The sequence below is a fragment of the Falco naumanni genome, chromosome 2 (genome assembly GCF_017639655.2).
Source record: "Falco naumanni isolate bFalNau1 chromosome 2, bFalNau1.pat, whole genome shotgun sequence".
NCBI classification, from domain to species: domain Eukaryota; kingdom Metazoa; phylum Chordata; class Aves; order Falconiformes; family Falconidae; genus Falco; species Falco naumanni.
The window spans coordinates 115,323,438-115,339,823 of record NC_054055.1 but is presented as its reverse complement, the minus strand read 5'-3'; the positions used below and the strand labels follow the sequence as shown (position 1 = coordinate 115,339,823).

The 16,386-nt window shown below is 47.8% G+C and overlaps 1 protein-coding gene across 2 annotated transcripts in view; it reads left to right on the top strand.

The window, feature by feature from the left end:
- CD247 (CD247 molecule) overlaps positions 1–12,430 on the top strand; it is a 57,678-nt gene extending 45,248 nt beyond the window's left edge. The window contains exons 2-8 of one of the 2 annotated variants that reach the window (XM_040582991.1): positions 1,802–1,908; positions 4,588–4,641; positions 6,057–6,140; positions 6,871–6,906; positions 7,914–7,970; positions 9,846–9,887; positions 11,335–12,430. In XM_040582991.1, the coding sequence (XP_040438925.1) occupies positions 1,802–1,908; positions 4,588–4,641; positions 6,057–6,140; positions 6,871–6,906; positions 7,914–7,970; positions 9,846–9,887; positions 11,335–11,400 (446 nt within the window). In that variant the 3' untranslated portion in view covers positions 11,401–12,430. The remainder of the gene's footprint in view (positions 1–1,801; positions 1,909–4,587; positions 4,642–6,056; positions 6,141–6,870; positions 6,907–7,913; positions 7,971–9,845; positions 9,888–11,334) is intronic. The other variant, XM_040582992.1, reaches the window with a different exon arrangement.
- Positions 12,431–16,386: the final 3,956 nt, after the last annotated feature.

Here is a 16,386-nt window from a genome sequence, read left to right as displayed (position 1 = left end):
TTCTGCAAAGGAGACTTCCTTACAGCAGTGAGTGTGTACTCATTGAATGTTATCTGCAAGTTTCTTGTCATGAAATCAGAAATTCCTCCTGATGGGCCAGGGAGAAACCCTAGCATGCAGAAGCGTCTCACACTCAGTGCTGGAGTAACTCTGCACCTTGAAGCGCTGCGCTGAGTGGTTCAGCTACCCTCCATCACATGTAGTTAATAAGAATCGCCATACTTTGCCTTAGGAAAGAGATTAATCGTACCAATTCTTCTCAATTTATCTTCATTGAAGGGCTTCACAGGCTCTTGGTTATTCTTGTCTTTCTCTTTTGAACTCTAATTCTTTGTACAACACACATCTCAGATTAATTTTGAAGTGATTTTTTTTTTTAAGTAAATGTGCAATAGTTTTTCCCTTAGGGATGGACCTGGAGCTGTATATTGGATCTGTAGTGACTTAGACGACTTGACCTGAATTGCTTTCACTGGTTGATGCTTGGTTTGTTGTTGGTTTGTTGTTGTTTTTTGTTTTTTTTTAAATGTTTTTTTTTTTGTTTTTTTTAGTTACATTTGTGAACTTACAAAGTGTTTATGAACTGATACAGGGGCAGTTTCATCATTTTTAGCTGCTGAAAACCAATAATATTCTGTGCCTTGCTTGATGCGGTCAGAGTATAAACATACGAAATGTTGATTAGGAAATTAACATCAACATCTTCTGAGTAACAATTTTATTGAGCTCTCAATTAGGGTAGTAGTAGATTTTTCTCCCTCAGAAAAATTTTAACACTTCTTTTAAAAACAAGTACAAAATAAAACTCTTTCGGGTGTGATCCATCCAACAAGAGGCAGCCAGTTGAGGTTCCCGTGCAGGGAATTCAGGTTTAAAATCCTCCTCTCAAACTGAAAGCATCTCAGGGTGTCTCAGGGGTATCTTACGGATGTGTCCTGATCTCTGGGGTTGAAAGTCTGTCTCTCCTGCCCATAGCTCTCTTCTCATGATTAATGGTCTCCAACATCCCCAAACTGGAAGCCCAAGAGAACTCTCACACAGAAGACACTGCAGCTTTATGGCTACAATATATAAGCTGGGATACAGGAGATACATCTTCAGATTCCTCTTCTGAATAAAATAGAAGAGCAATTTCAGCCTGGATCTCTGGATGACTATGGCAGTGTTGATCTTTCTTTACATTTAACACAAAATTTTGTCCTGAGAAGCCCTTCTCTAAAATTTTGTCCAAATGGACATATTTTGTTATACATACACAAGTTTCAGTAGATGAAGGAACCCCTAACCAGGCCCAGTAATGAATCCCTACAGGGGAGGCTGCTGGGGTTTCCCAGAAGATAAATCTGTGTGAGGCTTTCTTGGAGTAACTGTGGTGTTAGCAATCCTTGACTAACTCCATGCAGATCCTGCGCTTGCTCCCTGACCCATCCCTGCGAGCCGCAGGGAGCAGAGCCCAGACTCTGAGGGTTGGGATACTCTGGGAAAAATGTCCTGTATTGGTTGAGGGAGGTTACAAATGTTTCCATCCTTGGAGATGCCCTAACTCAGCTGGCTGAGGTCCTGGACAGGCTGCTCTAACTGACCCTGTTTAGAGAGAGGGTTGGACGTGCAGTGATGCCTTCTGACCTAATTAATCCTATGATGCTTATTCAGATTTACATCTCCATTGCAAATGGACAGGCTTGCCCTCATACTGGCTGTTTTTTCATGAAGCGCTATGCAGCACTGCCACATTTATGTCGTCAAGCACCCAGTGATACAAATGCCCTTGTTCGTTGATGTGTCTGACGTTTCTGTACAGATGCTGTACCAGTTCTTGGACTGACAGACCCAAGACTCTGCTACTTACTGGATGGATTCCTCTTCATTTACGCAGTCATCATGACAGCCCTTTTTGTGAAAACAAAGGTCAGTCTATCCAAACACTGATGCATTTGGCTTTGGTGGTGTAAACAAGTTGGGCTGAGCTGGAAAGTGGGGGTGGAGGGGAAGCATGTTTCTTAGAAGACGACCTTTTATTTTTTTGTTTGCTCTTTTTTTGTATTTTACTTCCCTTCTTTTCTGGCGCTAACCTGAGCAATCTGGGGTAGTTCTTTCTGAGGCTCATGAAAGTTGAGGAAGAGAGTATACGAGGGTGTTTTGATGCTGCAGTTATGGGTGAAGAGTTCCTGGATATTGCACCTGGGAAATGCCTGATCAATAGTGATGTGGTTTATTCTGCTGCTTTGTCATTGGAAAGAGAGGAGGGGATATACAGAAAATTCAGGATAAATGCTAAGCTTGTAAAAGATGTATTAAAATACCTCAATAAATCAAACTTCTTCGATAGTATGAGTGTGGTGATGCAAACGATACAACCCCAACAGCCACAGGAGAGGAGTCAGGGAGACAGGACGGACACAGCTTGATGGGCTGTTGTTACCATCCAGCAGCTGTTCAGCATCTAGGGAGACACTTAGTGGCTTTAGTGCACTTCTGTGGAAGAAGACAACGTAACGCAACGGAGGTATGTCCCTTTCCAGACACATACGTGCTCTGCGAGCTCTGCTAATTGTAGGAGAGGAGTCACCTGCCTCTCTCCAGCACAGGGCACTCCAGTGCAATGGTGCTTTCCACCAAGCCTTAGGAGGTGAAAAGGTGTCTTGACCGCTCCCTGTACATGTGGCTCAGCTTCCTCCAGAAGCAAAGGCTTGCTGCACTTGGGATCTCGCCTTGCTTCTTGCCGGGTCACAGCTGAGATCACCGGCAGGAGCCCTGATGGGGTGATGTAGCACTGCTACTGGTGCCCCACTGGCTCAGCAGTGGGATCTTCTCTCAGGACTGCAAAGCCAGTGCTGAACCCAGAGGGAGGGAGGGATGTTTGGAGGAAAGGAGCAGAACTCGGTAACAGTAAGGGAGAAGCCTTTTTTCTTGCCAGTGTAAATTCTGACTTGCAATTGAAAGTGCTGCTCTGGGACTTGAAGTGTTCTGGAGGCTGCTGGGGCGTGCAGAGCTTGCGTTGTCCCTGCGGGCAGGAGCCCTGCGCCCTGCCTGCTGCTGCTGTGGCCAGGAGCGCGGTGGGTAAGGGGGGCTCAGCAAAGCATCCAAGGAGGAGCGTGAAGCCGGCACAAGGAGCTGCCGTGCGCTTGCCAGGCACTCTTCCTCCCCCAGCCAGAGCGTGTCTGGAGTTTGCTGCCATGGGGGCAGCAGCTAGTGGGGTCTCTCCGCTGGTGCTCCCTGTGGGGGCAGAGCTGGAGCTGGAAATGGCTCCTGGTCAGAGGCAGCATCCCTCCCCTCTAGGTCTGGGAGGGCTTGCTGTCCTCCTGGTGTGCCTAGCTGTTTGCTGGTAATGTGCATCATGTTCAGCTGCAGTGAGTAAGCTGCTGCACGAGGAAAGGCAGTAGAAGGAAGGGGAAAGCCGTGCCTGTGGTTACACTGGAGCCTCGCAGCTGAAAGCAGCAGAGGCATTGCAGCTGAAATGCCACCGTAAAGCACCAAGAAGCTAGCGGGGCATCTTCCAAGGGGATCTTGGTCTTGTCCCAGACCTAGGACTTTTCAACAAATCTTCAGAGCTGTGGTATCTCTCACCTCATCTCCTGGCCAAAGGAATTGTTTGTGGAGACTTTTGCCAAGAGCATAGCCTTGTCTCTGGGGCTCTGTTGGGAGTTTTTTATTGATGGAGCACATGGCCAATGCACGTGAACATTTAGGCTCCATTGCAAGAAACGTGGATTAGATGCTTGGTAAATTACTGGTCCCACCAAAGGTTCAGGGAGGTAACGTAATGATTTTAAAAAAGAAAGGCAAGTTTATCCTATGCCTAAATAGAAACCTAGCTAGAAAGTAACTTTTAATAAAGAATTTAACATATGATAATAACTCAAGAAGGCTAAAGCAATGCAGACTGTAGTTTGATGCCTTTGTTTTTTAAAGACTGGAACACAAAGCATTTGTTCTCACTGACCTAAAACTGCCCTTTTTTACCTGAAAGTTTGGCTTAGCAGTTGACCGTTCATAAATATTGTGAGCAGCTGTGCCAAAGAGTAGCTACAGAAGGGAAATCCTTTACCTCCTTCTTAGTTGCCACTTATGCCAATTTACCATGGTGGCACCGCAGCCTCGCAAGCCAGGTGCTGCTCCCGAGGGGCATGGGGATCCCCTGTGCCCTCTGAAGCCGAGGACACCCAGGAACTTTGCAGGCAGCACTCTTGCTGGAGAACTGGGATCTTGGGGGGTGCTTTTGGTTGTTAGCAGCCCCAGATACCCAGGGTTTTTTAACACAGGCTGCAGGTATGATTTTAGAGCCTGCTGGAGCTCCTTTCGATAGCACAGGATTATGATATGCACCCAACAGGAATGCAAAATCAGTGTATGGGGGTGGCGCCAGATACTTTGAGTAGCTGAGACCTGGTGTTACATGCAAGTAAAATGACCTGGCTGATAAAGTGCCAGCGCAGCAGTGGCTTGAATTGCCTGTAGCCCCACTGGTGCCACAGGGGGCTGCTTTATGGGCTACCCTGTTTCAGATGACTAACTTGTAGGGGAGAGGGAATGAACATACTGAACGGAGCCACTGTCTCTCTGCTCACGGTATGCTCTCTCTTCCAGCTTAGCCAGGCCTCTCAACCACAGCTGCGACCAGGTCAGGATGATCTGTACAATGTAAGTAACTACTGGGGTTTGTTCGTTTTCAAATCTGCTACCCAGACAGACCTTTTCGGGCACTTACAGGTAGTGAATTGCCTGTGGATCTGAAAACCTTTGGATGACCCAGCTAATGAAAGCACTGTGCCCAAGTGTGCAGCACAGCAGTTGTAAGGAGAAAAGAATCAACACCTGACAAGGGCAGCTTCTGTTGTCACTTATCTGGCTGGATGCTAGACGGAGAGATAGGCTGTAGGCTCCTGATTTGATCCAATGAGCTGAAGGTATATCAGGAACCCTGACTGTTTCAGAGGCAGTGCTCGGTGTGCTGCACCATGTAAACCCCCTGCCAGAGCTGTGTGTGTGCAGACACCAGGCTGTTATACATGGTGTGCACACCCCAGTTGCTCACCTGGCCCTCTGCAGTCAGCTTGCAGCGCCTGCTGTGGCCACTCTGCACCCCTCCGGTGACTCACAGGCATGCCACAAGCCATGCTGCTGATTGTTGTTTAATGTGGTCTGGAGAAAGGACAGATGCCCAGGAACGCTGCATTGCTGGCTTTGGGTGGCTGTAGCTCCTTGTGTCATCAAACTTGTGGAGCCTGAGTCATCCCAGCTTGGCTGTCTCTGGCCCTGAACTTTCCTGTTGCTCTGCAGCCAGACCTGTTGTACTAGATCATACCAGAGGTGTACCCCATCTGCTGTGCCCTGGTCACAGCAAGCAGCAGATGGCTCTTCAGGCACTGAAAGGACAGATGGAAGATCCTGTCTGTCCTTCCAAGCTAAATTGCTCACTCATGGCACCATTAAACTCTAGCTATTTTTGCTATGTCTAGTTGTATTTTAGGGGGTTTTTCTCTCATGCTTTTGACCATAGCCACATCCTGTGATGAGTTTAACTGTGTAATAGATGAACGCTAATGCATTTTTTTCAAAGTGTTGCCTGTCACCTTTTCGGTAGCACTCTGTCAGTTGTTATTCTGACCTGAAATCTTTCCTTTGCCTTCTTCCAAGGTAACCTTTCCCACCTAAGAAATGTGTTGGGCATAAAATTTCTGTAGCTTCTTGACGCAAATTTAGATGAGTTGTTCTGCATGAAAAAATCAAGCTTATGGATCTTCACCCACCAGTATGACAGAAAGCATGAAAGTCAGAGACCCTCCCCCTCGCACTCTCATTTTCAACTTGTTCCTACTTAAGAAAGGTTCTTGATGCAATGCCTTGTGGTTCTGTGCTGCGCAGCCCACTGTTTGTCATTTCCATGGCTTAGTCGGAGACATTTTTGTTGACAGTTGCATTAAGGGTAGAAATAATTTCTAGCTCGGTTACAGTACTCATGGACACCAAGGTGGGTTCCCTTTCTTTTCCTGTGTTAAGTCAAGACACGTTTTCTCATGATCATAATGTCCATCATTGCTTCTTACTTGTTTCAGAAACTGTCTCGTGGACAGAGAGATGAATACGATGTTCTGGGGGCAAAGCGAGGTGCAGACCCTGAGCTGGGCGGGAGACACCAGGTAACTACCTCCCACACACGCACCTTTTTACTTCTGATCTGGTTCCTTCCTTCTCATGTGTAACCGCTGTTTAGACATGCAGGCAGTCATCACGTGTTTGCTAAGCACGAGTGCCTTCCTGGAGAGGGAACGGCAAAATCTGTGTAGTAACTCAGGCGTCTGGCAGCATGGCAGGGACAAGAGGAAACCTTCCCCCCTCTCCTTTGATCTTCGCCCCCTGCACCCCCACCCCGCAGCCACTGTGCTGAGAACTTGCAGCCACCCAGAATAGGAAGTGACACCCAGCCTCGGGGCGGATGCGGAGCAGGCAAGGCAGGAGTGGGTGTTTCACAAGAGCTCGCTGCACGTGATGCTGCCAAACAAGCGCCGACAAAGTAAAGCAGCAGCCAAAACAACTGTTTCTGCTGCAGAGACCAACAGTTTCAAAGGAAAAGGGAGGGGAAACCTGCATCAGCGTGTAGGGCTTGCCTGCAGGCAACAGCTGTAGGGACTGAGCAGAGAAGAACTAAGTGTTATCAATTATTAAAATTAAATCAAACTTCCAGAGAACAGGTTGTCTTAACAAAGCCTTACAGGTGGAGGCAAGGTGGGCTGCAACGGGCACGGCCCGTCCCTCGAGCTGCAGCGGGGCCTTAAAGCAAATGCACAGGCACATACAAGGGGGGGGGGCGGGGGGGGGTGGGATGCTGGTAGTGCAACACGTGGGCAACTTACTTCTTTTGTTTTACAGCAGAGAAGAAAGAACCCTCAGGACACCGTCTACACCGTGAGTAGCGAGAGGTGGAGAGAGAGGAGAGGGAGGGTTGGCTGGAAATAGCAGCTTCTATTTCATTAGGGATGTTTTTTCCCCCCTGCCCAATTTCAGCCTTGGTTCAACCTTAACAGCTGCTTTCAAAGACTTCCCTTCTACTCCTCCTTTTTTGCTAGAAAATTTCTACTCATTTCTCTGTGATAGGAGAAAAACATTGAATGCCTGGGCAGCTGGGGAAAAGGATTTGGATCAAGACACCTGCTGATCCCTTTTATATTAGCCATTAGTGACTAACCAACCTTCGTCCCATGTGACTGGTGCTGCAGTATTTTATGTGCTTGTTCTCAAGCCTGTCTGACAAAGGCCAAATGCCACTGCGTCTAAGCGTGGCTGCTTGGGAACATCTTGATGTAATTGATTGAACCTGGCCAAATGTGGTGGTCCGTGCTCCAAAGGATAGATACATGAATGCTAATGCTCGTGTCTTAACTCAGGTCTTTCTGGGTGTTCAGTGCTTGCTGAGAAATGAGCTGGTTTCCAAGACTGGTCTTCATCGTTATTGAAGCAGACACTCTGATCACAGCTGGTGATAAGCATTTGGGAACTGCTTCCCTGGATGGAGGAAGGAAGAGCTCCTCTTTCTTAACCTTCACCCTGCAGTGTTAGACTTCCCTTTTCTCTGGGCCTGAGCTTCTTGTTCGGGTTTGTCTCCTGAACAAATGCTGCTTAAAGCTTTTCTTTGGAGAGCTTTGACTGTAGTATCTGGCGCCAGCCTAGATAAGTGACTTGGCTGAGGGTAGAGTTACTTTCATTTAAGTGTTTGGGGTTGGGGTGGTATTGATATGCTAAGCAGATTTGATCATGTATAGCATCTACTTAAATGCACATCAGTCAAGTCCCACCACTGTGCCGCCTTCTCTGGAATATATCAAAGTTTTGAAGGCAAGGGAGTCCCAGAAGCACAGGCTTGGAATGTAGTCGTTCTTCTAACATGCTGACTCTTACCCCTTCTCTGCTTGCAGTCACTCCAGAAGGACAAGATGGGCGAGGCGTACAGTGAAATCGGAATGAAGGGAGAGGTGAGTCCTACTTTCCTTCCGGGTGAAAGCCCGGGATGAAAAAACCTTCATTGCCGCTCCCTTACAGAGCGGTAGCCCCAGCTGCCTTGCACAAGGGAGTCCCCGTGCTGCACAGCACCTACAAGCACAGCTGACAGCAGGTACCTATTTCCTGTAGTACGCGGTGTGTTTGGTGCAGCAGTAAGTCAGACGTGTAGCTGTAGCGTTGCAGTAGCCGTACAAGGTGGAGATCGGACAGTCCGCCTTGTCCCATCGCTATGAGAAAGCGCCTGTACAGCAGCAGCGTCCCTGGGCAGGCTGACAATGTCAAGGGAAAACATTTCAGCTTCGGGACAGCAAAACTCCGATGGCTGCCCCAGCGGAGGGGACAGGGGGTATGAGGTGAGTGAGGAACAGATGAAGGAAACATCTGGTTTCAAGCGCTGCAGTGCCTGTGGCCCGGCAACTGGCACCAGCTGAGCATGTTCCTGCAGAGTAGTTCAGAGCGGGAGGTTCCCAGTTCCCCTCCACGGGCTGTCCAGGCTGCCCTGCTCTATAGGCACGGGGAGCATCTGTGCCCGTTTTGAGGGAAGTGATGGGGGAAACATTCTCCTTCCTCCACCGCCACTCTCAAATGCTCGGGAAGGAACGCAGCAGTTATGTCGCAGGCTGGCAGCAAAGGGACGGGTTTAGCTCAGTGCACAAACTGCGGGGGGAGGGAAGCTGGTGGGAAAACAAACCCTCTGGGTACGCTGCTTATGGCAAAAGGAAAAATTGCTGTGACCTACACAGGTTCTATTTTATGTCAGTGTCTTACACAAAACTTTTTATTTCCCTCCTCAACATGAAAATGGGGGCATTTCAAAACAAAGTTGAGTGTTGAGAAATGCTGAAGCAACACGGACATTTAATCCTCTCCCCTTTTTGATTCTAATGACCCTCTGCCATAGCCAAGCCCAGGTTACGAGCTATGGGTTTATGAAGCTGCTCCGTGTTTTCGTGAATGTTTCTGTTACTGGGGGGACGGAACGCCAAAACCCTTGTGCCATTCTAGACGCGTGATCATTTAACCGGCTGCTGCAATTGTAGTTGTGGCAGGCGCTGCTCCCTGACAGACGCTGGTGACGCAGTCAGTGCTCTGCTGCAGTGGGGCGCTTACGAGGTGCCAGCCTCCAGCCAGGGGGCTGCGAGCTCTGCTCTCCCTGCTTCTCACCTGGATGTCGGATGCTCGTGCACAGCTCAGCTGCTTTGCCTGGCAGCTCCTGTGAATGCAGCAGCGAGGGGGTTCAAGAACCTTTTTCTTTGTGCGTGGCTGGTCTGAGTGACCTTGTTCGTGTGCTCTGCTTGTACCGTGACAGTCCCAGTACCTGTTTCACTGAATCCCGGGTGACTTTGTCCTCAGACAGCCTTATCTGCAGTTCCTTCAAACATCTAGAAAGCTTACAAAACGTGTGCTGGAGAATTTACTTGCTTACCCACGTTTGTCCAACAGAGCGCAGAGTCCCTCAGGCACCAGGTGACATGCAGCAACTCAAAAAAATGCAGCCCCGTTTCTTCCAGGTGTGCCTTCAGCTCATAAAACAACCGGTGTCTATAGGAACACTGCCAAATCTCTAGACATACAGTAAATCAGAGAAATAGCAGGACTGTAACAGTATGACAGGAAAATATGTCGGCAAACCAAAGTAACTTCCTTTTGTTTCCAGTCCTTGCTGTTTTCTCTTTCACAGCCCTTGCAGCACGTCTGGGCTGGTCCAGATTTCACAGTGCAGAGGGTGCCCAGGCCAAGCACACCTGCTGACCCTCGCCACAGGATGGGGCAAGTCAGGGGTTTCTTTTCTTCTTGCGTAACTGGGAAAGCCCCCATTAATCTATGGCTGTTTTTCTTTCCCAAAGCAGCAGAGGCGGCGAGGCAAAGGGAACGAAGGGGTCTACCAGGTAAGCAAATGCCCAGCAGCTGCTCCTCTCAGCTATCTTCACAGCTTAACTGGAGCCTGTAGTTACATACCTGACTGCAGCGCTAGTGACGCAGGATGATGCTGAGCTGTAAAAGCACCTTTCCGAGGACAGTTACTCAGATTCAGGGCAAAGACCACACTGCTGGCGCTTCGGTAAAGTGGCTGCATGTTCTAAATACAACCGGCAGGAACGCCTGTGGAGCTGCTCTGGTAGGAACCATCTCCACAGTCCTACATCTTGCAGAAGCACCTCTGGACTGCAGCAGATGTCGCATGCAGCTCTGTCTCCGAGCTAGTTAACAGAAACCTTCAGGCTGCCCGACGCTGTCGTAACTCCAGGCAGCGGTGGTTCAGCCCATCTCACTCCAGTGTACAAACTGGTCAGCACCTCTGGCCCCCTGGTGTGCGGGGCCAGCTTCAGTGCTGCACAGACCTAACGGAGGGCATGGGGTCCTCATTATTTGGGCCACCATGCACAGCTGTTCCAAGATACATTTTACTTTCTGTAGAAGCCTGTGCGTTGCCACTGAAATCTCAAAATGACAAGAATATGTATTAAAAAAGTCCTTCTGGTGCAGGACGTGCCAGGGAGTTTTCCTGTAATGTGGCATGTTTGTAGCTAACGGCCCTTTTCCTCAAAAGCTGCTCTGCCGCGATATTCGCAGGTAGCTGATAAGCAGCAGTATCTTATCAACATACTCGGAGTGCCACTACATTCATAGCAGAGTGAAGGCTAACTACGAGTTTTACAAGCAGGTGCCACCTGTCTTACTAAATCCTCACTCACAGAAGCCCCCATTACCTCTGCCCTGGTGGCTTCCTGGGCTGACCTGTGGCTCCGCCACATCTTGCAGCGCCCTGCTCTTGGAGCAGTGGGTGCCACGGCGGCAGCAGGGGTCGGTGACTCGCCCCTTACAGCCGACTTCCCACCACCAGAGCAGGCTGGCGGGAGGAGGACTGCTGCGTCGCAGGAAGGGGTGTGAGGGGATGCTTCCCGGGGTTCTCGGCCATCTGAAGCCCTGCTGCCAACTCACCCAGAGCTGCACCTGACTTCCCTTCCAAATTAAAGAGGAGAAATCTAGAGAACGAAGCTCAGAATCTGACGTCTATTCGTTTAGTTAGCAAAGTTGACTCCAGCACCAGTTAGCTCTTGGTAGTCAATAATACGCCAATAAAACGTACTCCGACTGGTTAGGACGAGTTGCTGTAGTCACGCTGGTAACAGTCACCTGAAGGCAAGATGCACCCTGAATAAGTGATAGCTATTGACACCATACAAAGGCTAAGGAATCACAAGTAAAAACCTCTGTAGGAAAAAAAAAAAAAAATCTAGAATTTTGTTACTGAGCCCCTGCCACCCTGTTCCTGACAAGTCAGCTAGGGAAAACTAAAGCACTCACACGTGTACCTCTTTTTCTCTTTTTCAGGGACTCAGTGCGGCAACCAAGGACACTTACGACGCTCTCCAAATGCAGCCTTTGCCCCCCCGCTAAGTGGGAGTCACAGGGGGGATGGGCAAGAGGGAGATGCCCACCTGCTTTAGGGAGGAGGGAAAGCCTTTGTCATCCAAAACAATCACTCTGTATTTTCTCGGTGCAACAACCTGCTTTGGTTGGTGCATGGAGGGAGCATGTGTGGACTTGGGTCAGTCCCTTCTCCCTTCCCTCCTGAATCACGCAATTGCAAGCTTTGGCTATTAAAATGCACAGACCTGTAAAGTTCTTTCCAATAATAGTGGTTATTAGGCTGATTTTTGTAAGATTTCTGTTGTGGAAGCAGACCACACCTACCGACACAGCTGTTTCCGTAGCTCTTGCTACTTGCCTTCCAGGGGTATCAATCATGTAATTATGGTTTCATTCCATTTAAAAAACTTGTAAAGCTATATAGGGCCGCAGTTATTTCCTGTAGTATTTATCTTCAGACTGTTTGACACAGGCCAGCTAGACTTTTTTGCTTTAAATTTACCTTCTAAAAACTGCTTCAGTGGAAGATGACTTTTTTTCTTTGATAGTAAGAAGTGTGATGTTCCTGTAGCGAAGGCCAGAGGCTGAATGCCAGCCTTGCAATGTGAAGAAAACGAGCACTAAGCTCCAAGAAAAGATCAAGCGATGGCATCGCCGCTGATCCAGCACCTGGAGCTAAACATGAGCCGGGCAACCTGCATAAGAGACCTCTCAGAAAGCAGACGATACCCCCGTTACAACGAAACCCAGGAGAATGGGCTTTCATAAAGAGATCAATACTGGGAAAGCCCGGAAAACTCACCCTGGAGAATCCCATTTGGCTGAAGCGTGAGGCTGAAAACATCTGCCCCCTCACATTAGCAACATCTGCAACTCTCGCTGCAGAACTTACCACTTCTGGGCAACAGACACTGTAGGAGAGCCAATGTAAATGCAGTTTCCACACCAGTCTATCATCAGCTTACCTTTACAAGATGATGCAGGTATCGTTCAAAGAGATACTAGTGCAATAATGTAACGTGTTTCTGATGAATTAATAAAGCCAGTGTCAAAAGCCTGAGCGTGCGTGTGCGCAGTGAACAGCTGTGGGGACGGTCCGAGCGCATCGGCTGGTGCAGTCAGGCCGGCTGGGCCAACTCGCACCCAGCCAGCTCCTAGGCAGGCTGAGGAGCACAGTATCCCGACAGGGGAGCTTCCAAACACATCCTGGGAGGTGGGATGGGATGTTGGAGAAATGCCGTACGCCTGAGTACTAAAGGGACACTCACATCCTGCTGCATCCTCAGCTTTGCCCGGTGACTTGCAAGACTCTGCAGTGAAGCCTGTAAGCAACTCGGCAAGGACAAAACCAGCCCAGCAAAACGAAGGGCATTCTCACTCGGGTGGGGAGCTGGCCAGTCTATCCCATCCCGCCAGTCCCGCCAGAGGGAGCAGAGCTAATGGAAGGCTGTGGGAGCAAGAGCTGCTGCTGCGGGCGCTGCCCAGGTGAGGTTACGTGTTCATTTCTGAAGGGACGGGGTTAGCAGCAGAAAAACTTGCTGTTATGTGAATTACAAGGCTGTGCCTAACTTCTTAAATAGTAACACTGCACCTGCAGTAGGTGTCTGCAGCTTTTGAAGAATATTTATTTACAAGACACTAAATTAGGGGAAAAAATAAATAAATAACATCCCGTGTGTGGCACGTGAATATTTCTTGCAATTAATTTTCTAGATCCCTTACTGGTTTTCTGCAATGACAAGAAAACTGTGAGAGAACTGGGTGACTCCTCAAACAGCTGCGCTGAAAACTGCAGTGAAGCTGGCTCCTGCAAAGCCCTCTTGTTCCTGATGCAAGAGCAAAGAGCACTGAAAATAGCTTCCTTTTGTCAAATCACAATAACCCGATTTGCAAGATGTAAAAGTCACAAGTTTCAGCAGTTATAAAATACCAACAACTAAACAATGGGGAACAAACTCTTGGGGGGGGGGGGGGGAGCAGGGAGCAGGAAATCACCTTTATGCTCTTTATACATAAATGGATCTTCATTTCAAAGAGCATCCAACACTTCTTTCGGGAACACTCACCATAGGTGTGAGCTGAATCTTCTCTTTGCCTTCGGGAAGCAACTGAAGCTGTTTTTTCTTTTAAGGGAAGAGCTGATAATACAAAAGTAGAACAAAAGCTTCAAGCGGAGCGCAAAAAAAACCCTGGGTGCTCCTCCCGTTTTGACAAGACAAAGAGCATAAAGAACAATCTTCTGGCCTAGTTAGAAGCGTTGCGGGGAAGGGGAATTAGCCTTCCCCTGACACAGTTAAAAAAACTACAAACAAGTGCATACATGTTAAAACACTTGGAAAATGGTTTAATGATGTTTACAACAGAAATGAACTGTACAATTACAGTAAGTTTAATATATATAAAAAATTACAGCAGACAAATGCATCTACACAAAATCTACCTTTTCATTCTGATTTACTGTAATCTACACAATCTCTCAATGCCTACAGCTATCTGTAGGCAACCACTGGGAAAATAATAATAATAATAATAATTATAATAATAATTATAATAATAATAATAATAATAAAGGACATCTTTAAAGAGACAGCATTTTGCCTTCCTCCTCACCCCTAGTGTGATCAGCAAGGTTTTGAAATGTGTGGGACTCTCACATTTCAGTCTCAAGAAAAGCTTGGGTTGCGCTTGGGTACGGGTACTCCCACCTGGCCCTCCATTTCAAGTGTTCTGCTGACCTGAAGCCGATAAATGCAGTATACGAGGAAGGGCAAGAGGAAAAAAAAAAAACCAAAAACAAACCAAAAAAACCAAAAAACTCCCAGCCAGTGTGTAAGCAGGCAGTTGCACAGAGCAGTGAAACCGCGAAGACCAAAAATTCACCTGTCTGAGAAAGGAAGCAAAAAGGGACTGCCCAGGCGGTACAGACATTCACAAACCCTCGACCCTTCGAAAACTAGCAGAGGATTCAGAAGAAAGGGCTTGTTTTTCGACTCCCGATTCTTCATACAAAGGGTTAGTTTTCAAACAAATGTGTTAAAATATTATTTAAAAAAAAATAAAAATTTAAGCTACTTCCTCTTTGGCCCATCCCTTAAAAACAGTGAAAACCCCTTCACGCTGAGAAAGAACCTCAGGTCCATGGGGAAAAAAAAAGAACATGCTGTCTCTTTAAAAAGTAAGAAAGAATCCCAGTTGGGAGCGGCCGTCAGTGAAGATGCGATCCAAATTGGCGGTCTGGTGGAAATTCCACATGGAATATTATGTACAGTTTAAAAACCCTTAGTTGTCTGTTGGTTTTTTTTTTTTTTAATTATTTATGAACACCTAGGCAGTGAAAACTGTTATGTTAATACATACATAGACACACCCAAAACATACAAAAATACTATTATTTCAAACTACTAAGAATAGGACAAGTTCAGTTATCTCCATGCTATGACTTTAAGAGCATTACACTGAAACAAACAAGAATTTAAACGACAATTTTTTAATATCCCAGAAATATACCAAAATATACATCTAAGCTTTGGAATTACTGAGGTTAGACTAATGCAAGTGCTGGGTAATCGTACTTAATACACAAGTCTAAGGTTCTGCAGGAAAGAAATTATCTTTGGTATCTGCATCAGGCTAATAATATTAACATTTGGATTTTGCTTTGGGATAGAGCTTGTATGACCCTAGAACCAAACACCCCCCAATCAACTGAGATTAAAAAGATCCATGTAAAAAGTTCCTCCATTTGCAATCCCCCCCCCCAAAAGTTAAAAAGTCACAGGCATCTACCTAGCATAAAAGGTTGAGAAATACAATGCATAGTTGCACAGTGGTGCTGCAAAAATAAAAGAAATCTAGAAAAAAGGAACTAGAGGAGAAATGAAAAGCTGCTTCTTCTTCTTTCAGGGATTTCTCACAACAGGACAGCCTCTTCCAAGCAGTGACGGGGGGAGGGGGGAAGCTCAGAAGTGCACCTCAGCGTGTATTAATCAACGTCACCCAGCCCCCAGAGGGTTAAAGCACCCAGCAGAGCAGCCAATCCTGCACCCAAGTCTTCAGCTCCTCAACCCACCTGCGAAGCCCCCCCCGGCCGCCCCCTCCCAGCGCCTGCGCCCCAGGTTTCACCCCCGGGCAGTGAGTTTCTTCCCGGGGGCATTTGGGGAGCCAGGCCCGGGGCAGTGCCCCTCGCCCGGGGGGCTGCCCCCCCCCAGGGCTGGCAGCGACCCTCACCCCGGCCTGGGCCAGGCCGGCCTCACAGATGGGCTTGGTGCTGAAGACGCCCTTTGTCTTTGGTTTGTTTGTTTGTTTTGAGTTTATACAATCATTAGGAAATCTTTGGTTTTGGCTGGAAATTTTAAAAGAACAAAACAAAACAAAGAAACCGCCCCCTCCCGACTTATAGCAGCCACCGTGACCTGACAAAGCTTCTCTTTCCCATGGGGGTAGGGGAACTACATTCAAATAAAGATGGACCGGGTTAAGGATGCAGCTTCTGGCCAGGTTGGAGAGCGGGGAAGGGATAACAGGATTGTCAAATAATAAAGAAGAAAATTAAATATTTGGAGATTTCTTTGCTCTTTTTTTATTTATTTGTTCTCTTTTTCTTTTTTGCTTTTTTTTTGCCTTTTTTTTTTTTTTTTTTTTTTTTTAATTTTTTGGTCATGTTAAAAAGTGAGTCGCGTGTGTGCAGCACTGGGGCTGAGAGCGCCTGCGGGCCCTGGAGCTCAGCGCAGCCCCGGGGTGGGGAAAGGCAGCGTGGGTGGGCGGCCCTTTTCGGTGGAGAGTGGAGGGGAAGGGGGGTGGATATTCACAGACTAATCAAGAGGACCCCTTGTAACCAAAGGAAATAAGATACGATTGCAATTTGCCCTCACTTTGCAGTAGCTTTTCAGCAGCGACATTCAGAGGCGTTGGGGGTCCCTCCCCAGGTGGCAGGTCACGGGGTGCTATAGGCCAGAGTTCAGTGTTAAGCAGAGGAGGGAGGGCAGACTTGGCAACTCTGTAGGGTTTGGAGAA